Here is a 22,755-nt window from a genome sequence, read left to right as displayed (position 1 = left end):
TCATCAGGGTAGAGAAGAGGGGAAGGATCACCTCCCTCAATCTGCTGGCCACATCCCAGGATACAACCCAAACAGCTGGTAAGTGGTTGTATCATTAAAAGCCTGCAAATGCACATTGGCCCAGTGTCCAGACAGAAATCACAGTAAATCAATCACCAATTTTCTGTGCCAGGAGCAACCACCTTGGTGGATCACTGAAAAATGCTCAAGACCAGGTTCTTGCCTTTGTCATTCACTTCAGAAGGTCTTTGCCTCTCTCTCTGACTGTATTTTTCATCGGCAGCCAAGGGACACGAGGGTTGGAGGTCCTTGGGTTGTAAATGGGAGCACAACTAGTTGCAAAGGTGTACTTCAAAGTAGCTGTAACTCGGTCCCTTGTGCTAGCAAAAGCAGGTCTGAAGCCCAGCTCTGCAAGGAACTAAATACTTTCAGTAATGTCTCCAATGCTAGCATGAATTTTGCCATTCATTTGAGCAGGAGGAGCTGCAGACACTTCTGAGAAATTAAAGAGATCCTGGCAAGTTGAGGAAATTATGTAAAACAAACGGTAGATAATTCAGTTAAAGCAAAGGCACTTAAGGAGGAATAACCATCTGTACAAATGCACAGCCCTGCATTACCAGTGCTTTTACAGCTCTGCAGAAAGGGCTCTGGGAGTTAAAGTGCGTCAGAAATGAATTAAGGGTGGTGTTCATGGCAATGAAAGCGTAAAACCAATTACACTGTTTGTGTAATTGGTGTCTGAAGTCATGTGTTAAACCTGCCGTATCACGGGAGCCAGAAGATCTTAAGCCTAGCTAGAAAGCAAACAAACACTGTTTCATTTCCATGGAGGTGAAATGAACCTTTTGCTTTACTCAGGTCTGGAAGGGCCTCAGATGAATTCAGTGTCAAGACTCCTGTCCCATGCCACAGGAAAAGAGGGAGCCCATGGGACGCAGCCCATCAGGCAGCAAGGAAAAAAACCAGATTTCTAGAAAGCTTTACGATCTGTGGGAAAAGATCAGCCTTCTTCGGACTGGAGAAGAGAGGGCTCAGGGAAGACCTTGGAGCTGCCTTCCATTACCTGAAGGGGGACTACAGGAAAGTTGCAGAGGGGTTTTTTACAAGCACATGTAGTGACAGGACAATGGGAATGGTTTTAAACTGAAAGACGGTAGATTTAGATTAGATATTAAGAAGAAATTCTTCGCCATAAGGGTAGTGAGGCCCTGGCACAGGTTGCCCAGCGAAGCTGTGGCTGCCCCATCCCTAGCAGTGCTCGAGACTAAGCTAGACAGGCCTTTGAGCAACCTGGTCTAGTAGAAGGCATCCCTACCCATGACAGGCTGTTGGAACTGGATGATTTTTAAGGTCCCTTATCAACACAAAACATTCTATGGCTCTATGAAAAAACCCACAAGGCTTGGATTTGCATAGGAAAGACTGTGCAAAGGCAGGGGTAAAAAGTTGCAATGAAGAGGCTTCACAAGGGCACTGTGGGCAGAGTAAGTTTTAGTCATCCGAAATTCAGACCAGGCTACATTCTGGGACACTTCTGTATCCCTGAGGCCTGCACCACACAGTTGCCCTCACAAAACCAAGCCCCCAAACTCTGCTTTTGTGAATAAGTTAGATAAACCGGTGAAATTGCTTTGTGGGGGGCCTAAGCCTTTCGGTTGCTCCTGCCCAGATCCCTCCTCATCAGTGTCTCTTCACACCTCTCCCACCGCGGGGCTGCTCGCACCGCTTCCCCTCGTTCCTCTGCCGTGCCAAGCCCCACCGCCTCGGCCCTGTTTCCAACACTGGTTCTGCAACACACGCCATCCACAGCTCTTCTCACAGCTCCCCCCAAGCCTCCAACCCAAACCGCGGGCACTCCAGCGTGGAGGTGCTCAGTCCTCTGCCGCGCCCCCTCCCAAGCTCCGCCCGTCCCAGTACCGCCCCGCAGCACCCCGCGCCTCGCTGGGAGCTGTAGTCCGGGAACTACGAGCCCCGGCACCGGTCCCTGGCCGGGTGGAGCGGCGCGGCATGGCGCTGCGGGGCTGCCTGCGGGCCGGGCTGGGGCTGCTGCACGCTGCAGGGCCTCTGGGGCCGCCCGCCCGCGGACGCTGCTCCGGGGGCCGGGTGAGCGGCGGCGCCGGGAGCCATAGGCCGGGCCCGACGCCCGCGTCCTTGCTGTGGGCCGGGAAGGGCGCAGCGGGCGGGGGCCGGGGGCAGGGAGAGGGAGAGGAGAGGAAAGGGCTGCCGGCGGTGGGTGACGGTCCCGTCCGCTCGCCTTGCAGCCTCCGGCCTTTGGGTTCCTGTTCGACGTGGACGGGGTGCTGGTGCGGGGCAGCCAGGTGGTGCCCGCCGCTCGCCGGGCCTTCCAGAGGCTGGCGGACAGCAGCGGGCGGCTCCGGGTACCCGTCGTCTTCCTCACCAACGCCGGCAACTGCCTGAGATCGGCCAGGGCCCAAGAGCTGTCCCATGCGCTGGGGCTGCAGGTAACGGCGGCGGGCAGGGGGGCGAGGCGGCTCCTCCGGCAGGTCACAGGGACCTCACGGTCCTAGGGAGCGGCTTTTTCACCGCTCCCCCGTTCGGCTGTCCCGGTTTTGGAGGGGAGCACCGGGAGGAGGAGGGAGCTCCCCAGGAGGGATGAAGAGCTGGGGGTGGTGGCACCACCGAGCGACTAGCCTGTCTTGGTCCGAGGGATGGAGGAAGGCCGGCAGCAGTACGGGAAGGGGAAGCGACCCGACCACAGTAGAAGGGGGCAAAGCTTCCCAGCGGATCCCCCATCAGCCTCTCCTCCCTCCTGCAGGTGTCTCCGGAGCAGGTGATCCTGGCCCATAGCCCTCTCCGCCTCTTCAGCCAGTTCCACCACAAGTGCATGCTGGTGGCTGGCCAGGGACCCGTGGAGGAGAATGCCCAGGAGTATCCTTTGCTGTGCATGCCTTGGGGTGCCCTGTGTGTCTTGCTGCTGCTTCCACCCTGCCCCTGGCGCTTGCTCCGTCAGCTTTTAGAAGCACAAGGAGACAGAGGACTCACAGTCATATCTTATGGGAGGCACCCTCAAGGAGAGGCCTGAACGAAGGCACTAACTGTTGATCTCCATCTTGGTCACCTCCTAGCTGTCCTTGGTCAGTGTTTGGCTTCTTACGCTGATCACCTGTCCTGATTGCTGTTCCTGTTCGTGGGATGTCACTGTAAGGACTTTATCAGCTTTGGTCCTCACTCACTTTTGAGATAAAATTGTGCTCCTGCCATTCGTTCATAGCAAAGTACATTAGTGATCATTCCCAACTCTCCCACAGCTAAGGCTTTCCCCCAGGAATCTGACAGGCCCTTGAAGGAACTCAAGTATCTTTACAATCAGTGTGTCAATCTCAGATGCCTACTGCCTGGCTGAGGCTAGGACACAGCAACTCTGACTAACCCCATGTCTTCAAGGAGGTCAGAACTGCCTGCATGGTTTATCTCAGCCTGTGCACACAGGGTCACACCCTGTCCTTAACATTTAACTTCCTTTGTTGCAAAACCTTGGCCTGTCTCAGTTTCCCAAGGTCAATAGGGTCAGCTGAGGGTGAGGAGTTCTGCAAGTAAATGCAACTCATCCCTCACTCATGTAGTTTTATCAGCACAGACCATTTTATTTTCACTAGCTGAGCTGACCAGAGCTTCAGAGGTTCTGCTTCTAGTCAAGAAGCCTGATCGGTCCCCTGCACCGCACCAGTATGAGAACCCTGGCCTTAAAAGGCTCCCAAAAGACATCTACCTCTGCTCTTTGTCTTATTCCAGGGATGGCTAATCACAAACTAAATCACCCCAGTCTGGGTGTTTTTGTAACTTTTAGGGCCACCTCTAGGTTGAAGCACAGCATACAGTTTGACTGAAGGCCACAAGGTTATGCTTTACCAGATTAAATAACTCCTTTATTACTAGGACTTGTATTCCTTAATCCTGTAAACGCTTTTGCCAAAACCTCAACAAAACCCAACAAACTGTCTCCACAACTTTCCTTAATGTTCTGAAATAGACTGGGGTTCAAGCATGTGGTCACCATAGAGGCACTCAGGAAGGCATATCCCCTGTTAGACATGGTGGATCAGAGCCGGAGGCCAAAAGAGCTGGTAATTTCCTGATACATCAGTAGAGACAGTGGTCTGCTGCGGAGGTGCTCACAGTGTATAGCATGGGGTGGAGAAGCTGCAAAGGCCCAGAGTGGCTGGCTGTTAGTGACTTACTTAAGCAAGAGGCTAGGACTTACGCTGAGCAGCCAGTATCTCTCTGCTCTTTCAGGTGCTGGCTCCTGCAAGAAGGGCAGTGACTTTCCCCTCTCCTTTCTTATGCCATACTTGTCTTTCATTCCTATTCCTTGCAGTAAGTTTAGTTTGGTTGGCATCTCCAGCTCCAGGACAGGAATGCAAAATCTGTGAAATCCAATCTGGGATGGGGGGCGGGGGTGGTGAAAGTCTTTCTTTGGGATTCCAGGTGGCCTTGTCCTTCCTCTTTATGTGGCTGCCTTGGCAGGTTCAAATGAAGCATTTATAGTTTGTTTTGGAGATGGCATTAGGTTTTGCATTACTAACCTAGCCTTGTGTTTTTTTTCCTGGCAGCCTCCTCCAACCATTGGCTTCCCCACTATAGAAGGTAAGCAATAGCCTTTGTTTACGTACGAACAGCAAGCAGAAATAACAGCAAGGCAAAGCCAGCTGGTATGGGTGCTAACAGTGTGCTGTCAGTTAATCTGTATCCACAGGCAGCTTATTCAGAAGATAGAGTCAGGAGGCAGCATCACTGTCCTCATGCAGCATGAAGCACAAGCCTGATAAGAGCAAAGCCAGCTTTTCCCTGTGCCATACTCCAGTATCTGGGACAAGTGATGCATATGATGCAGTAACATACAGACTGGAGCTCTAGCATCAGACATGTTCCAGTGGTAGCTGTATTAGCCAGGGCATCCCAGTAAAGGAGTTGTTTTGCTAGCAGGTGGCTTTGGTAGTGGGTCCTATACAGGGGTGCTGTGAGTTTCCAAGCATCTCTTGAAATCTTCCAGGGGTGATTCTGTTTGGTGAGCCAGTGAGGTGGGAGACAAGCTTGCAACTTATTACTGATGTACTCCTGAGCAATGGCAACCCTGATTCAGAGCTTCAAGATATACCATACCCACATCTGCCTGTCCTTGCCTGCAACATGGATCTCCTGTGGATGGCTGAAGCCAAGATGCCCAGGTGAAAAGCATTCATTTTAGCCTATTTCATACATCTCTCCTGCAGGTGATCTTTCTTACTACATTTTTTAGCATTTGACTGGTTTAGAGTTTGACTGTTTGGTATTATTAGCAGCAGAGATATGAAAACTGCATGAGAAACAAAGACTTAAGCTTTCAAGAAGCAAAATCCAGACCACTGCATGTGGAGGTGTGTGTGGGTAGATAATATGACCAGCTTAAGCAGTAGCCTGGCTACAGCAGCTGGTCCTCCTTACTGAGGAGTGTTTGCTACTTCCGTGGTGTGACTGGAGATACTGATTACCTCCTTTCTGGAGCAGGATTGGACATGGCACTTTCCTTCTGTGCTTAGAGAACATCTACAAGAAAGTGACGGGCCGGGAACTGAAGTATGAGGCTTTAATTGGCAAACCCAGCACAGTCACCTACCGCTATGCTGCATACTTGATTCAAGAGCAGGCAGAGAAACAGGGCTGGAAGGCTCCCATCCGACGCCTCTATGCAGTTGGGTAAGAGACTGTTTTCCCTGCTGTTTTCCTTAGGGAGGTGCTTACTGACCTCTCCAGCATTTTTTATACCAAAATGCCTATGGTGCCTCTGCAGAGTCACATCCTGGAACAGAGGCCCATTACATTTTTGTACTCTACACTTTTAATAACTTGAAGGGCCCTGTCAGCCTAGCAGAGCTGTTTACTATAGGATTCAGAGTGCATGTGGTATGACTGAATTTAAGAAAAAGTTAAGAGACCAGATGTAGAATCATTAGCCCTAGTTAAGCCAAACACTTTGGTATCATAGGAAATATATTACAGTAATGACTGAAACTGCTGTGGGTGCTTTGGACATGTCTTTTCCCCTTTGAAAGATGTTTATGAAGCATGTGGCCTTCACCACAGCTGGACAGGGCACACCAGCAGGTGGACTCCCTAGCCCAGTCTGGGTGATTCTCTTGATGTTACCCAATATCTTGTGACTCTTCCTCCTTTGGTGCTGCCTTAAGCCTAGTCTGCCAAAGCTTGAAATTGACTTGAAATTGAATTGCATGGACTAGTTTCTCATTTCTGTTTCACACTGTGACTTTATCCAGGGATAATCCTATGTCTGATGTCTATGGGGCAAACCTCTACAACAACTACCTCAAGTCAGCTCACCAGAACCAGGTCCAAGCTGGGGTGAAGAGGAGCCTGCAGACAGCCAGTTCCCAAACTGAGGATCACCTCAAGCTGAGGAAGGACTGCAACAATTCAGTGGAGAGCTGTGAGTCGATTCTGGTCTGCACTGGGGTCTACCGCCACAATGCAGATGTCCCTACTAAAACAAAAGAGTGCACGATGGAGTCAGTGTTCCATGGCCATCGGGACTTCTGCTTTGACCCCAGCCTGGTGGAGGCATCTCACATAGTGCAGGATGTGAATGATGCTGTGCAGCTTGCTTTCAAGAAAGAGAACTGGAGCTAGGGTTAAGACAGGTGTGACTGAAGATCTGCTGTCAGGGATTTTATGTACTGAAAAGGGAAGAAGGGAGGAATGGGGAGAGACCTGGGGTGATCTTCTAATCTAGGCAATATGAAAGAAAACTCCCTGCTTCAGCACTAAAAGCCCCTTGCTTTTATTTATAATTTATCTGTAATCCTGCCAGGTGCCAGCAGGCTTTCAACTGTGAACATACATTGCTGCCATCAGTAATTGAGCCATAATGGAAACAGGGTATAAGAAGGTGGCTTGTCCCAGTAATCCCAGTTTTGTTCAGCCATCAGAGTTCTTTCTTTGTCACCCTTTGTGCATGAAGATCAGGCAAGCCCACCCTCCTCACAATGTGTTTGAGGATGAAGCTTTTCCCTGTGCAAGGAGCCAACATCGGCCAATGTACCATTCGTACAATGTACTATTCGTCCAGTCTGTGATGTGAGCACACCAGAAGCCGTGTTGTGGCACTGTGCCAAGGGAAGGCTTTAAGTCTTACCATTCTCCTTATGAAGAATAAGTGCCTGTGGACTTTTAACAAATTCTGTTTGCTTGAGGATTTGCCACTGCATCACTGTCAGTCTGAAACAAAGTCCCATTTTGCAGTTCACTGGCAGCTATGAAGAGGCACAGCCCCTCAAAGGAAGCTGCAGTAGTCAGAGCAACTTGCTGCAGTGCTGAAGGAAAAGTTATATTGTTCCTTTCCCCCTATTTAGCATTCTGTGAACACTTCTGCCTTTTCACATCCTGCTAGGGAGCCAGCAGCCTGCTCTCAATAGAAGAGGAAACCACCATGGAGTCTGAATTTCCAGAAGTGTTTTTGCCCAGAACTTAGTGTTGCAGCAAGAGGCTGTTTCAGCACCCATCCTGACCCAAACTTTGCAAGGAACATCCCCCTGCTCCAGCTGGCACAGCACCCAAAGAGGGGCTCCTATTTGGAGCAAGGGCCAACCATGAAGAGTCACAGCTCACCTTTGCTCCTTCCTTACATGCAAGGATTGAGGAAGGGATCATTATACCAGGATGGTACCTAAGCCCTAAATTCCCAGTCTTCATCTCTAAGAATACATACGTCTCCATCCTTCATTTCCTTTCTTCCTCTCTTCTCTCATGTGGTTTGCAGCTCAGGGATACCCCATACAGCCTGATCCTTGTTTCCTCCTCTTCCTTTAACTTGCAGGTAGAGTCCCCCTAACATAAATTAGCAGCTGGGACTTGCCTGCCTAGGAGCATCTTCATATTGTGCACTGTCTGCTGCTTCTGTTCTTCTAGTTCAGGCTATGCAGAGAAAGATCAAGACCTGTGTGTCCTTAGACAGTCCAAAGAAACTAAGCAAGGATTGCTTGAAAAAACTCCATGTTTTGGAGTTGGCTCAGCAATATTGCTCAACAAGGAGTGTCTTAATTCCAGAGGAGCACTGTGATTTTAGAAGCATAAATCAGTCTGTGTATATGATGGAAAGCCTTTGGGGGAAACACAACTGAGTTGGTGTTCCTAGTTATACTCTCCTCACACTGCACAGAGATGAGAAATAAGTCTTTGCCTCCTCTTCCTTCCCTCCTGCTTTACCAGGCACCTTCATACAAAGGGTACAAACAAGATGGTTGAGTTGTTCTTAATTCAGATCTCAGCGTCCATGCACCCTGACATTTTGCTTCAGTAGCTCTCTGTCCTCTTGATACTGATGTGCCTTCCTAGGAATATCACACTGCAGAGGATCTGTTCTTATGCCAGGCTTTGCATATGGAGGGAACTGGATGTTCTGTCAGTGACCCAGGTAAAGAAGGCCTTCTCAGTGGCTTCTTTATACCTTATTTTCTGAATAGGAGCAGAAAAAAACCTCTCTGGGTGAATTTCCCTCCTGTGAAATCTATAGTAGGAAGCAGTCTCTTTCTGTCTTAGTACTAGCTGGATTCTTGTTGGTCTTAACAGGACAAAAATTGCTTGGCTGCTTCTAAAAGCAGCTGTAACATGAGGAACACGATCTTAGTTTTGAATCCTCTGCCTTCCTCCAGAGAGAAAAAGAAATTGCCATTTCATCTCCTTGCACAAGACAAGGGCTTGTCTCCAATTTCCAGAAGAGTAAGTACAGGGAAGGATTTTACATATAGGGAAGGTGCTTTAGCTTTTAGCATATCATAGTCAAAATTGTGCTGTGGACCCAGTGTGCGAGACCTTAAACTGGAAGTCGAACCCCCATTTATTTGTAAACTAGGTCCAGTGTCCCTCAGCCGTACTTTTCAGTGGTGCCATCCAGCTCAGAAAGAGGAATGTTCACCTTCCTTGCAGTATTTGCTAACTTTCATGGGATTAATTAATAGTCTAGATCATGGAAATGATCTTGTAGGCCATGATTACATAGACCTCAGAGAGCTGGTTGCTGGCAGTAGCTGCTAGCCACACCTTCAATTTAGGAAATAGTTATCTGCAGAAATACTAATATCCGTCCACCTGTGTGTGAAGAGCTCCTTTTTACATATTGAGACTCTGGTGCCAATTACTCAAAACCAGGGTGCTGCTGAACCAGCGTTTCTTGAGGGGTGTAGTTCTGCCAAATCAGCTAACCCAAATGGAGCGAGGTGCACTGGCAGCTTCTTAGTGATGGCAGTAGCTTTGTAGAAGGAACAAGCAGAAGAATTGTGAGAAATCACAAGCAGTTTGTAATTTCATATCAGCATGGGCACCACATCTCAGCCAGAAATTAGGTAGGTTGCAAAAGGAAGGAGATAGCACCTCCTTCAAGAAAGGAAGAGGTTTGCATTTGCTCAGAGAGTGAGCCAGGCATCTCTGTCTTTGGAGTGGCAGTGGAGGTGAAGTGACTGATGTGAATATGCTTCAGATTCCAAATCTGCTTTTAGCTCCAGATTTTTTTTTCACTATGTTAGTGTTGAAACAGTGCTCTGGAAGCCTTAAAAATGTGTAGGAGGAACTTCAGTGATACAGAATTTAAGAAATGCTTTGCTTGCAAGTTGAAATTGGACAGAAGGGAGGAGGAGGAGGAATCTAGAAGAATCCTGTACCCTTCCCCCAGTTCTTACCAAGTAAGGTTGCATAAAAGGCTCTGCTGTTCATCTATGCACTACTAAATCAGATGGGCTGCCCTTGGTCTGAGCAACATTGAGACCTTTCCCCTCTCCTCCTGCTCAGCTCCTTGGAACAGTACATTTCTTCCAAGTCACTGCTTAGGAATTGCTTGGACACTGTGAACTTCTCTGGCTGTTGTTGGTACAGATTTGATTGTGGAAGAATTCTACAAACAAAATGCTTGCCAGGTCTCCTCTGTTCTAAAGTTTTGTGCTAGAGTGCTGTGTAGGCTTCTAGGTACCTTGCAGTTCATTTATGGACATCTGTAGTTGCTAGAATACAGTGAAGTCCTTTTTTCGTGGGATTGCAGGTTTCTGGAATTAGCTTCAAGTGTGGCTGCAACAGAACTTTTCCTTTGTCTCATGTGTTGCACAGAAGTGGTATTTCTGAAGCTGTATTTCCCTCACTTGAAGCAAGCATACTTGTGTGCAGATTATGGGACCAAGCAGAAGAAGGGTCTTCACTTGCTGACCCAGTATCTTAGTATTCATACGGTTCACTGCTCTATACAACAAACGAGGTGAAGACCTGATCCTAACAACCCCATCTTCCACAGATGGATAGGTGTTAGTCAAGCCTAAAGGGAATATGCAGCGAGGTAAGGCAACTGAGAAAAGCAGGGAGGAACCGGAGGAGGGATAGACCTTGTTTTGGATCTGAAGCAGAGAGCTTTTATGTCATGAAATATCATGGTGCCAGAGAGAATTCCTTTATTCCAGAGGACACATGCAACTACTAACCTGGCATTCAGAGGGTCATGTAACACTACCTTCCCCTTTCTTCCAGTCTTACTGATGGTGTGTTTTTTTCACTCTAATAAATGGGTAATGTTTTGGATTATATCACACACACTGTAGCAGAGTGATTACATATCATACAGAGAAATCACAAGCTGTGATTATTTTAGATTTCATATTAATTTTAACCTAGTTCCAGAGTTGCTCTTTTGATCTAGTATATATATATATAAAATAATAAAAGATGTTTTCTTTGAAATAAATTTTAACTTGCTGTGTGAACATTTCATGAGTATTTATCCTGGTCTCTTCCACATCCTTGCCCTAGATGATTAGTAGGACAAATTCTGGTTTTCATTCTGTTCATCAAGCAATTTTTGAGGGAACCACCCTGAAAGATACCCTTACAGCAATTCTTTTGACTGAGCCAAGCTGTAATTCCTTGTAAACTCTGCATCTGCCATAATTAGGTGAGATGGACCACGAGGGTGATCAGGGGACTGGAGCACCTCACCTATGAAGACAGGCTGAGAAAGTTGGGGCTGTTCAGCCTGGAGAAGAGAAGGCTGCGTGGAGACCTCATAGCAGCCTTCCAGTATCTGAAGGGGGGCTATAAGGATGCTGGGGAGGGACTCTTCATTAGAGACTGTAGTGACAGAACAAGGGGTGATGGGTTAAAATTTAAACAGGGGAAGTTTAGATTGGATATAAGGAAGAAGTTCTTTACTGTGAGGGTGATGAGGCACTGGAATGGGTTGCCAAGGGAAGTTTTGAATGTTCCATCCTTGGCAGTGTTCAAGACCAGGTTGGATGAAGCCTTGGGTGACATGGTTTAGTGTGAGGTGTCCCTGCCCATGGCAGGGGGGTTGGAACTTGATGATCTTGAGGTCCTTGCCAACTCTAACTGTTCTATGAGTTTAACTTTGACCATTCCTACTCTGTGGCGTGGGGCTTGGGGGGAAGGCGGGAGGACACATTAGGGTTACTTGTGATCTGACCTAGGCAAGCCACAAGCTAGATGCCATCACCTTAATCTGCTATTGCAGATAAAGAATGAGCCTAAGGACATATGGAAATTTATCTGTACCACTAGAAGCTTGGTTGGCTCTATGTTAAATAAGCACTTTGTGATCATATAAGAAATCCAACTTACTTGACGAGAGCCATGCCCTGGTACCTTCTAAACAAGGTGAGCGGAGTTAAGGAGGGATACACTAACAGGCAAACTTTCAGATTAAAACCAAAAGTTTCCACCAATTACAGCAAATGGAAAATGAAAGATCCTACTAGGTGAAAGCCATTGGCTTTGATGATCTAGAAACAACTAATTCATTTGCATTGTTCTTATATTCCTTTAAAAGGTTTTCCATCTAAAAAGCTCACAGGAGACACATTAGACAGGAAAACAAGCGTAATTCAGAGTACTGAAAACTTGATGTTGAAAGTAACAATTGATAAAGCAGTAAAAGCAGTTTTGCACGGACTGGACAAGAATTCCCATTCTCAGCAGAGAGAGGAATTGAACTGTACTCTACATCATGGAGAAGTGGCCTACGTCCCTGACCTCTAGTAAATAATAATAACAAGCATTATTAACCAGCCTTCTACTTGTATCCAGTACTCCACTAGCTGGAGCTAATCTTAAGATGGGGCTTATCAAGGTTTAGTTAGGCAGAAAGACCAAAACCTGAACCTCTCAGATACATGCTTTTAATCACTACACTATTGTCAGAGCAAAAGGGCAGCCTAAGGTTAAGGTGTCCCTTGTAGGTGACAGCCTAAGCTGGAAGCTAGAGTCCCACACAAATCCTTAACCAACGTAAGGAGCAGAGTTAAACATTGGCATCATGGAACACTGAAGAAGGAATGACGAAAAGGAGGGACCAAGAACCCTGTTCAGGTTGGAGTTTGCTCCCAGTGGGATGGCATGGGAGTTGCCTACCAGAGTAAGCCCTAAGAATTGCCTAATCTATGAGTTCTGGTGGACCTAGAACACAAGCTAAGTAGTTACCTGCTCACTCTGCTACAGGGCTTAGCCCTTCAGAGGTGTGCCCAAACCTTTCTTTTACCAAATCTACCTAACCTAAATTTTAAACACACAAGTCTGCAGCGGAAAGGATTTTTTTTGCAGCCACACAGTCAATTTGATGAAAATTACACACTTAAAGGCCTTTATAGATCAAATCTGCAACAGTTTAAAATCTCACACCAGCAAGACAGCTGTGTCTTCTCAAGGAACCAAACTGTTCCATCAAGAAAGCACTTTTCTCTCATTCACTGTAATAAACTTGCTTCTCCCTTTCAGGCAGTTCAGCTACTAAGAACTTTCTCCTCAAGGTCAGTTCCCATACACAGTGTGCCAATACTGAGCAAGTACAAAATGCTAAGAGCAAACCCCGAATCATCTCCACTCTCCAAGTCCTTACCCTGATACAAGCACAAAAAGAAAAAATCTCTTTGCATTTTATGCTGGTCTTGAAAGCTCTTTCAGCTGACATCTAATTACAAGGAATAGATTGTTACTTTTATACTCTTTTGAAGAGTATCTGCATTCCCCAAACCATAGTACTGGATCAGCAGTTCAGTTACAAAGACTGCATTCAGAGGTGCACACAAACTGAGGCCTCTTTCAATTTTGGTGCTGGCCAGGTGAAACTCTTGTGTGTCTGCCTGTAACTTCAACCCTGCCTGTTTGAATGGGTTAGATAAGGGCAGTACAAAGCATGTGTCAGAGAATCCCAGAGCCTTCTGGTTCCCACACAAAAGGCATTTTAAGTACGGTTGGAGCAGATTATGCTCAAACTCACTGAGATCAGCTTTGCCTCCTTCCCTCCCACTGCTGCCAGTTTCTGACAGCTTACTGCAGGGTATAATTAGGGATTTAGTTTCTAGTCTTCCAGGCATATATTTGCCTCTTTTTTTCCCCCCTTTACCCAAGAAATTGAGTCATTATTATGTCTCCTTTTGAGCTCTACTCTTAAGAAACTGTTGCCTTTCCCCCAAAAGGGGCATTTTTGATGGCAAACTACTTATTTCCAATAGTATTGTAAACTAGAGTGGTAGCATTTTAGATACTCAGTGTGACTATTTCATAAACCTCCTATTGTCTGCTGTTTGTCTTTAAATACATGTATACACACACATATCTGTGCATACACATAAATACATACAGAAGCCAAAAACATATGGGAGCTGCTGAAGAGTAGAAGCTATTTGTAGTTGAGCCTTTTAAAGTTTTAACAGTAATGGTTAAGCACTAACACTTCCAAGGACTGCACATTGCGCTAAATAACTGTATCACTTGGGAAGCATTGACTTGTCATATTGCATCCTACAGTGTGCTACAAAAAGCTCTTTAGTGCTTTCTCAAGTAGAAGACATTTCTCCCCTCACTCACACTTTAAGGTACAGGCACAATTTCTGCTTCCTTCCCCACAAATAAGCTCTTTCCTTATTCTCACCTGTTTGTTTGGGTAGTATTTGTCCTGCTGGAACCCATGCCTAACCCAACAAAGCCCTTCAGCTCCCACCTTCCTTCCCAATACCCCCCTATCCCTGCTTATAGCCCCCCTTGCCCTGTAGCCACAGGTCCCTGTTCCCATCTGCCTACCTTGGATGCAGAGACCTTCCCAGACTCAGCAGGGATCCTTTGGTGTCTGGAGAACCATTTCCATAAGGTTCTTCTTCCCCTACTCACACAGCTCCATGCCAGCAGGCCTGTATTCCCCAGGATACAAGAGGTGCAAGCCCTGTCACCAAGTACGTGCTAGCCCAGGCAGACCTACGTAACACACAGGTGCCTCACTTCTCCCCTTCCCCTAGGTTAAGCTCACCACATCACCTGGGTGGTGTGTCAGAGCCCATTTCCCCAGGTGGAAATGGGATGAGCTATTAGCCCATCCCTCCCAAAGCCCAGGGACCCCCATCCTATTGCACTTACCCCAGCAGGTGGGGCAGACATCCCACCTCATCAGTCTGGCAAGAAACACTCCCAAACCTTTGTGAAATGAGCCTCTGGACTGAAAACAGAGAACACAGAAGTGCCTGTGGGCAGCCAGCCAGGGCAGCTAAGTGAGTGTGTCTAGCTTGCGGTGCCCAGGAAAGCACATTGCCCAAGAAACCTGGAGCACAGGAACCAACGAGGCAAAGCCATCACCATCTGCAGCCCAGGCAGGGCAGGACCAGCCCTCTCTGTATGAGGGCTGTTGCCCTGGGCAGCCCAGATGGATGCTTGGGTTTTGCTCCATGTCCTCTTGTAGGAGTGGAAAAATTTCCTTGCAGTGGAATAGGTGAATGTGGTAGGAGCAAGACTGGTTTAGCTAATCCTCGGGACTAGCTAAATTAATCATGCCAGTGACACAAGCATTGGCTTACCCTGAGAGAGCTCAGGTGAATGTACTCACCTTAGATAAAGGCCAGGATCCTATAAGTAAGAATGTGGATTCACCCTTGATCCCACACAATTACACTGACATTTAACCCATGGAAACCAAATGAGCAGTTATTCCAAACCCTTGCTGCCACCCTGGGCCATCCTTCACTGGACAACTCTCAACACCAGTCAAAGGGAGGTGGCAATGGGCCCTGCTCAAACCTGAAAGAACAGCACAGGCAGCAGACACCCTCCTTGGCCATGGCCTCAAGCCTCACACTCCAATGTAAAAAAGGCCACCCAGCAGAGCCCTAAGCAAGGTGCTGGTGGAGTTGTACAAAAATTGTAGTCAAAGCAATTGTGTTTTTCTTTTCACAGGCAAGTATGCCAAAGACTTGCCTGCAAAACACGCAGTGCTCAGTGGCAGAGAACTTTTGGCCCCGACAAAGCCCATATGCTTTGGAAGGCTGGAGAGCAAAGCAAAGATGATGGGAGCGTAATCTGGCGAGGAAAGGAGAGGCAGCTTACTGCTCACTGTCTTCTTGCATCTTGAACAACCTCAGACTAAGCTGCTCCACTGAGAGCAGTGCTGCATTGCTTCTGTCACACAAAAGCTTGCTGTTTTCCAGTGCTGGGTGGCTGTGGGCTGGCACTGCACCGAGCAATGCAGAGGGAAGAATGTAGTGCCTCCGAGGCACTGACATGGGATGTGAGCTGTGGGGAGGGGGTCCATGTGGTCCAGGGGATGCCAGAGCTGTGATACCTGGGCCAAGTGCCTTGGACTAAATGCAGGCAGTGCAGTCCAGGGCTGTCGGGGGCCTGCTGTGCAAGATCCTCAGACTGCCATGCAGTCACCTGCAGGAGCACCAATGGCAACAGCCCTCTTTGGACTCACCTGATCTTAAACTTCTGAATCCCAGTGGTGCTTGCCACAGTGACAAGGGTAGTGGTGCTGCCTGCTGCAGCCGGGTCCCTCTGTGAGTACCTGCACAAGGTGTCATGCCTGTTGTGCCTGGGGTAAAGTTTTGTGTCCTCTATCCTGGCACCAGGCTAGGATACACCAGCCGATTCACCGCCCCTGAGGCCAGACCATTCTTCTGAACACTCGTGTTTCTTATAATATGTTATTATTGATGACCTTCTTAAAATGAAAGATTTCTATTTCCTAAGTGAAATGTAGAATTAGGGATAAAGGGCCCTTTGACTACAAAACAGCACGTGTCCCTTCAGTCTCATCTGATGCTATGTACTGTGACGAAGTGAGTTAGAGGAAGGCAATGAACAGAAATAGCACTGATGCAAGGATGAGTCTTGGCAAGCGTGTCCTACCATTGAAAACACAATGTAAGTGTAGCAGAATTTAGGTGCTCCCCATCCTAGCTGTGACCCAGACTACAACCATGCAGGTTCTGGCAGCAGGTGCAGCAGCATGGACTTTAAAGCAGAATAGCAACCAGCATGGAAGACCATGGGAATGCCTGCATATCGCTACTCCACTTTAGAGGTTGCACCAGTTCAGTACTGTGCTGCCCAAATAATGACATTAAAGCTTCTATAGCCTCCGGTTATCTTTTCCCCCCTCTGTCTTGACCATGCTTTTAGAAAGCTGATTCATCTGTTTCCTCACTGCAGTCCCCATTGTCAGTAATTATTTTGCTGTGATTCTTCTTCCTCTGCTTTTCTCCTTGATCATTACTATGTGTCTAAAGAAATCTTTGTGTCAACCCACCTCAAGTTCTCCCCTTCTCCTCAAATATTTCTTTGGTTTGGGCCTAAGCATGAATTCTCCTGGTATCCCAGACTGATTTCTCCTGTTGTCAAGAGCAGCCAATAACATTTACTGGAATACGGCCCCTCAGGGGGCCTGCACTAACACTTATTAGACACTTGTCACTGCTTTCCTGATGTCCTTTCCCAGTACTGAGCATCTGGGTTTCATTTAACCCCATGTGTTGATGAGCAGCATTCTCAAAAGCCAAGTTATTTTGGATCTTTACCATGGAGGATAGCTAGTACAGGCATTTCTGGGTACAGCTCATTAAGTACACTTCATGTCATCGACAAGCAGCACCCGGCTTAACACCAGTGAGCACAGCTAGGCATGAGGGACTGGTGATACTGAGCACCAAACCACTTTGAAATGTTCTAAGAAGTCATTAGTACTGGTGCTGTGACGGATCCAGACAGCCAAGTGCAATTCGAGGCCATTATTAGCAGGTCAGTAAAGGCCCTGACTGGTGCTTTCAGTAGAAGCAGGAACATTAGGGCTATTCATGTCAATTTAAAGCCACTTTTCCATTACATGCACCTGCTCAAGCAAGTCCAGAGGAGGCCTTGGAGACAATCAGAAGGCTGAAGCACCTCTCCTATGAGACAGTTTGGAAGAGTTGGGCTTGTTCAGACTGGGGAAGAGAAGGCTCTGGGAAGACTTTAGAGCAGCTTCCAGTGCCGAAAGAGAGGCTGCAACAAATCTGGAGAGGAACTTTTTACAAGGGCAGGTAGTGACAGGACAAGGGGGAATGGCTTTAAAGCAACAGAGGGTAGATTCAGATTAGATATTAGGAAGAAATTCTTCCCTCTGAGGGTGCTGAGGCACTGGAACAGGTTGTCCTATCCCTGGTAGTGTTCAATGCCAGGTTGGACGGGGCATTGAGCAAACTGGTCTAGTGGAAGGTGTCCTTTCCCATGGTAGGTGGTAGTATCCAGATGATCTTTAAGGCCCCTTCCAGCCCTAACCATTCTATGGCAAGCTGGGCAGAGTCCTCAGCGTGTGGCTTGGCTCGACTCAGGAAATCGATGGGGTAAAAGCCACTTCCTTTGATGTATAATTACCAGAGGTACGGGCAGCTGAATGCCCAGCACCACAGATGAGGAGCCACAACGGAGGGCTCTGCGCCAAGCCAATGGCCATTGTCTTAGTCAGCCTGGAGAGACTGGGGGAGCCTGAAGTACTTCTGATGTTCTGCAGTGGGTGCTGGGGACTGTGGCATGTCCATGGGTGCATTGCCCAAGGCTGGCTGGCTTCATTCACGGGGGGTTGGGGATCAGGAGGCAGCCGGGCCTTGCCCCCCGAGAGCTGGCTCTGCCGCAGCCCCGGGGATAGAACCGGGGGCTCCTCTCCCCCTCGCTCCCCCCCCAGCCCAGCCACCGCCGCCAGCGGAGACGCCCGCTCCGGCCCCGGCAGCTGCCGCGGTTCCGGCTCAGCGCCGCCCCCGGCCCCCCCGCAGCGCCCGCCGGCTCCCGCCGCTCGGGGTCTCCGCACCGCTGCCGCTGCCGGTGCGGCGGCGCGGGGGGCGGGCTGGGGGCGGGACGGGGGCCGCGGCGCGGCCGTCGGGCCCGGCGCGCCGGCTCGGGGGCCGGGGAGGACCATGCACCGCGCTGCCTCCAACCAGCGCTCGGTCTCCTCCTCCTCGGGCTCCTTCCAGCCGCCGCCGCCGCCGCCGCCGCTGCCGCACGCCGCCGACCGGCAGCCCCTCTTCCCGGGGGGCTTCAGCAGCAGCGGCAGCCGGCGGGGCTCGGGGTCGAGCTCGGGCTCGGCGCGGGCCCGCCGCACCTGCAGCCCCCGCAGCAGCACCGAGGAGGAGGAGGAGGAAGAAGAGGAGGAGGAGGAGGAGGACAGCATCAGCATCAGCAAGCCTCTGGTGCCGCCGCCCGCCGCCCCGCCGCCTGCCGCCGCCTCGCCGCTCCCTAGCAGCAGCAGCAGCAGCAGCAGCGGCGGGAGCCCGGGCCGCAGCATGACGGCGGCGGAGCTGTACGGGGCGGCGGCGGGCGGCGGGGCGGCGGGTGGCGGGGCGGCGGCGGCGGCGCTGCTAGGGCCCGGCGGGGCGGCGGGCGGGCGGCGCTGGGGCTTCCAGGCGCTGTCCCTGGTGCTGCTGCTGGGGCAGGGCGCGCTGCTGGACCTCTACCTGATCGCCGTCACCGACCTGTACTGGTGCAGCTGGATCGCCACCGACCTGGTGCTGGCGGCCGGCTGGGGCATCTTCTTCTGCCGCAACAGCCGGGCGCGCCGCCGAGAGCGGCCCCCGCCGCCCCCCGGGCCGCCGCCGCCGCACCCGCTGCTGCTGCACGGCCCCCCCGGCGGGCGCGGGGCCGGGGGCCGGGGGGACGGGGTTCCCCCCCGCGGCGGCGACTTTGCCTACGCGCACCTCGCCTGGCTCATCTACTCCATCGCCTTCACGCCCAAGGCGGCGCTGATCCTGGGCACCTCCATCCTGGAGCTGATCGAGCTGCGCCTGCCGCTGGGCACCACCGGCTTCCGAATCACGCTGGCGCTCTCCGCCCCGCTGCTGTACTGCCTGCTGCGGGCCATCGGCACCGAGGGCGCTGGGCAGCTGCTCCTGCCGCCGCAGCCGCCGCCGCAGCACCGCGCCGCCGCCGCTTTCGTCGCCACCTGCCTCGACCTCCTCGACAGCTTCTCCCTGCTGGAGCTGGTGCTGCAGCCCGGGCGGCCGGCGCCGCTACCCGCCCCGCTGCGCTACCTCCTCATCGCCGTCTACTTCCTCTGCCTGGCCTCGCCGGTGCTGTGGCTGTACGAGCTCAGCGCCGCCCGCCCCCCCGGCGCCGCTCGCCTCGCCCTCCACCTCCTGCTGCCCGCCGGGCTGCTGGACGCCCCGCTCCTGGCGCTGCGCTGCCTCCTGCTTCTGCGCTACCAGCAGCCGCTCTCCCTTTTCATGCTGAAGAACCTCTTCTTCCTGGCCTGCCGCAGCCTGGAGGCGCTGGAGACCTGCTGCCTCCTCCGCCCCGCCGCCGCCCCGCCGCCCGTCAAGTACGGCCCCGGCGCTGCCGCTCCCGCCACCGCCGCCCCGCTGGCCCACGGGCTCTCCGACGCCGACGTGGGCCCCCACGGGTACGTGAACGCCTTGGCGGTCACCGCGCAGGGCTGAGCCTCCCCCGGGCCGCCGCCCCCAGAGGGGCTCCCCGCAGTGTCGCTGGGGTCCTGCTCAGGTTCCCGTGGCCGAGCAGGGGAAGGGGTCGCGGGCTGCCCCTCCGGGCTCTCGCTCTCCTCCCTGTCCCGCGGACACATCCAGCAGCAGAAGCTCAGCGCAAACCCGACTGCCTGCACGGGCCTACGGCTGGCGCTTGTCCCTGGAAAACACACCTGCCCTTCACGTCGAGTCCTCCCCTAGTGCTCCTGCCCCTCCGTGCTGTTCGGGGGATCCCGCTCTTCCCCTCCCGCTCCCCGCCAGGACATTGCGCTGCTTTTGACCATAAAAGTTTAGTTTTTCCTTTCCCTCCTACACAACAAACAGGGACCAAATGGTGGATTTTGTCCCCTCCATTAAGAACTCCTGCTGACCACACCAACAAGATGCGAGAGGGCCCTGGCCAGCAGGGACGTGCCTTTGGGGTGCGGGCAGGGCAAAAGGAAGCACGCTTTGGTTTCACTAGGTCTTGCAAAGCTGCTGCCTCTCTTTCCTAGCAGCATAGAGTTTCCCAGCTGGAGAATCTCTGGGAGCATGCCAGCTATCTGGTCATTTCAAGCCTAGGAGCCACTTTCTCCAAGCCAAAACCGTCTACCTCTGTGCTTCAACCTTTTCCATCTTATGTTGACTTCACATGCTAAAGAAACACGCAAATCCAGCATGGACATAATGCAGGGGCTTAGGCTCCATTTCACTACCACTGAGACATTTACTTCTGGTGAGAACAGGGTTTACAGCAGCCTACTGCTCGCTTCAGCCAGCAGCACCCAGGTGCTTGGGCTCTCATTTCTGTGAATATGCATGTTTATGGGATCAGCATTGGTTTTCTTTTATGCAGAGTGTACTGTCTTCCTTTCCATAGGCCAGGAAGGCCAGAAAGATTTCCTCTGGCCCCCTTCCATGTCTGCATGAGAGTGCAGAGACAGGGCTCAGCCTGCAAACTGCCCCATCCCAAACAGCATAGCAGAGGATGCTGGTGCTGCTCGGGGTGGGCACCAGGTGTGGTGAGCCTTGCATTTCAGTGCAGAAAGCAAGGACACCCAAGCTTTGGTGACAGCCCGTGTACCAACATCCTGTCCTCCATGTGCATGTTGGTAAGGGTAGGTGGGGAAAAAGTTAACTGTTAGTAATCTCTCATAAAAATACGGCTATCTTTGTTTTTAAGCTCCATGAACGTTTGGTGGGGGTTAAGGCCTGCTCTTCTGTCTGGCTACAGCTGCTCCTGAAACCAGCCCAATGGAAGCAGGAGCACAGAGGCCACATTTGGAAGAAGAACTTTGCCCCTCCCAGGTTTATATTTTGTTATCTGGGCAAGGCTGCATCCATTGGGAAAATGCCAGTTTCACATCCTGAGCCTTTTTTTCAAGCTGTCTTGACAGGCAGGGGAAGTAAAGCACAACCGTTACCCAGAGCTAACAGCAGGACTGTAGGAACAGCCCAGACCTCTCCTGCACACACATCCATTCTTCCCTTCAGGGCTTGGGCTTCAGTGGGACTGAGCCTCTAACCCACTTCCCATTTCACAGGGTTGGATCAACTGCCTGCTCCAGTGGACTGCTACAACAAAATGTTTACAGTCTGATAACTTCCAGCTCCCCCAGGCAGAAGTGGGGGTGCCATGGGCCTCTTCTCCCCCAGCTCCTGGTGGCTGAGTTAGAAAAGCCCCTTGGAAAGCTGGGGCAATAGTGCTTGTTCTGTTCAGAGCTGCAGCTATAGGACAGGTGACTTGCTGCTGCTCTCCCCTTGCCAAAAGGAGAGTTGGCAAAGGCCAGGCTTAACTTTCCCACCAGTGCTTTATTTTTAACCTGAGCCCTTATGTGGGCAATTATGTGAATTTTGGCCAGTGGCCTTTTTCTTCAGTAACTTCTTTTTGTCTGGACAATCTTGGTGCTGTGAGTGACTGTGATTGTAAAACTTGGTACTGTGAACTTTTCCTATGTGATGTGAGATATGTCGAGGGGATGCTAAGTTCCTGACCGAAGGAGGTGTACTCACAGGTAGATTTTGCTTGTACAGATGTTTCCTTGCACCTTCCTTTTTCACCATTCAGATAGTAAAAGCTCAGCAAAAACTACAGTATTATTCAGGAGAGAATGAGATGATACCTGTACCTAGGAGTACTCCATGCTTCAGTCAAACAGCTGAAGAAAACCCCCCAAAACCAAAAAAAACCCAGCCAAACAACTTTACCACAAACAAGGTGAAGGGTTAAAAAAAAGCTATTCACCCATAACTATGTTTTGCTGCTCCTATGGCTGAGGTCATGATAGCACGAAATTGATAATCCCTAATACATTGAAGTGTAAGCATAATTGAGATACTACAAGAATCACAGCAAAAGGATTGGGTCTTACTTCAGTACCCTTTCATTGTGCTTAACAAAGTTGCTGTTTTAACAGTGAGTGCCTTTTCCAGTTAGGACATTATTGAGAAAATGGCATATTTGAAGTTTATCTAGCCATGGCATATACAGACAATTGACAGGGACATCACAGTTCAGATTTGTCCGTAGATGCAAAGGTTGCCTGGGACAGATGGTCTTGCAAAATGATGCTTCTGTTGCATATAATTCTTTTGTAGAAAAGGCAGTTCATTGTAGTGCCATGGTCTCTAGGTTGTTAGTGAATGTGCTGTTTGGAGAGTGTAAAGCTCCTGTAGTAACTGGTGGTACAGAAGCCCCCTTGCAAGGAAAAGGACAGCTCTGCTGCCACTTGATTACTTACTACAGAGAAACATTTAAAGCTCTTCAATGTCCTGTTTATAAGCCTGCTCCTCCTTTTGAATACCCTTCCCTTTGGTAACTGAGCTCTCGCTTCTATTTAAACCCTTCACCTCATAATAGATCTGTTTGCAGAAGAGACTAACAGTGGTACCATTAAGTGCAAACAATACCTCACCTGATGCACCTTGCACGCCAACCATTTATTCTGCCAGCACTGAAATTATTGCTCCAGGTCAGTAACACTTTGCCAAATGATGTTGTGCCATA

At 50.3% G+C, this 22,755-nt stretch overlaps 2 protein-coding genes across 2 annotated transcripts; both read left to right on the top strand.

Moving 5' to 3' along the window:
- Positions 1–1,955: 1,955 nt before the first annotated feature.
- On the top strand, positions 1,956–10,754 carry HDHD5 (haloacid dehalogenase like hydrolase domain containing 5). Its single transcript, XM_034063204.1, has 8 exons — positions 1,956–2,106; positions 2,265–2,465; positions 2,780–2,892; positions 3,995–4,088; positions 4,575–4,608; positions 5,015–5,189; positions 5,509–5,697; positions 6,276–10,754. Exons 1-8 carry the CDS (start codon positions 2,011–2,013, stop codon positions 6,643–6,645), a joined length of 1,272 nt encoding a protein of 423 aa, XP_033919095.1. The 5' UTR covers positions 1,956–2,010; the 3' UTR covers positions 6,646–10,754.
- A 7,458-nt stretch (positions 10,755–18,212) lies between these two features.
- On the top strand, positions 18,213–19,727 carry TMEM121B (transmembrane protein 121B). The gene has a single exon (XM_005144411.2). The coding sequence runs from the start codon at positions 18,213–18,215 to the stop codon at positions 19,725–19,727; it is 1,515 nt and encodes a 504-aa protein (XP_005144468.2).
- The last annotated feature ends 3,028 nt before the right edge of the window (positions 19,728–22,755 follow it).

This window comes from Melopsittacus undulatus, chromosome 5, assembly GCF_012275295.1.
Source record: "Melopsittacus undulatus isolate bMelUnd1 chromosome 5, bMelUnd1.mat.Z, whole genome shotgun sequence".
Classification (NCBI taxonomy): domain Eukaryota; kingdom Metazoa; phylum Chordata; class Aves; order Psittaciformes; family Psittaculidae; genus Melopsittacus; species Melopsittacus undulatus.
Note: the sequence above shows the minus strand (reverse complement) of the source record. Positions and strands in the feature narration are given on the sequence as shown.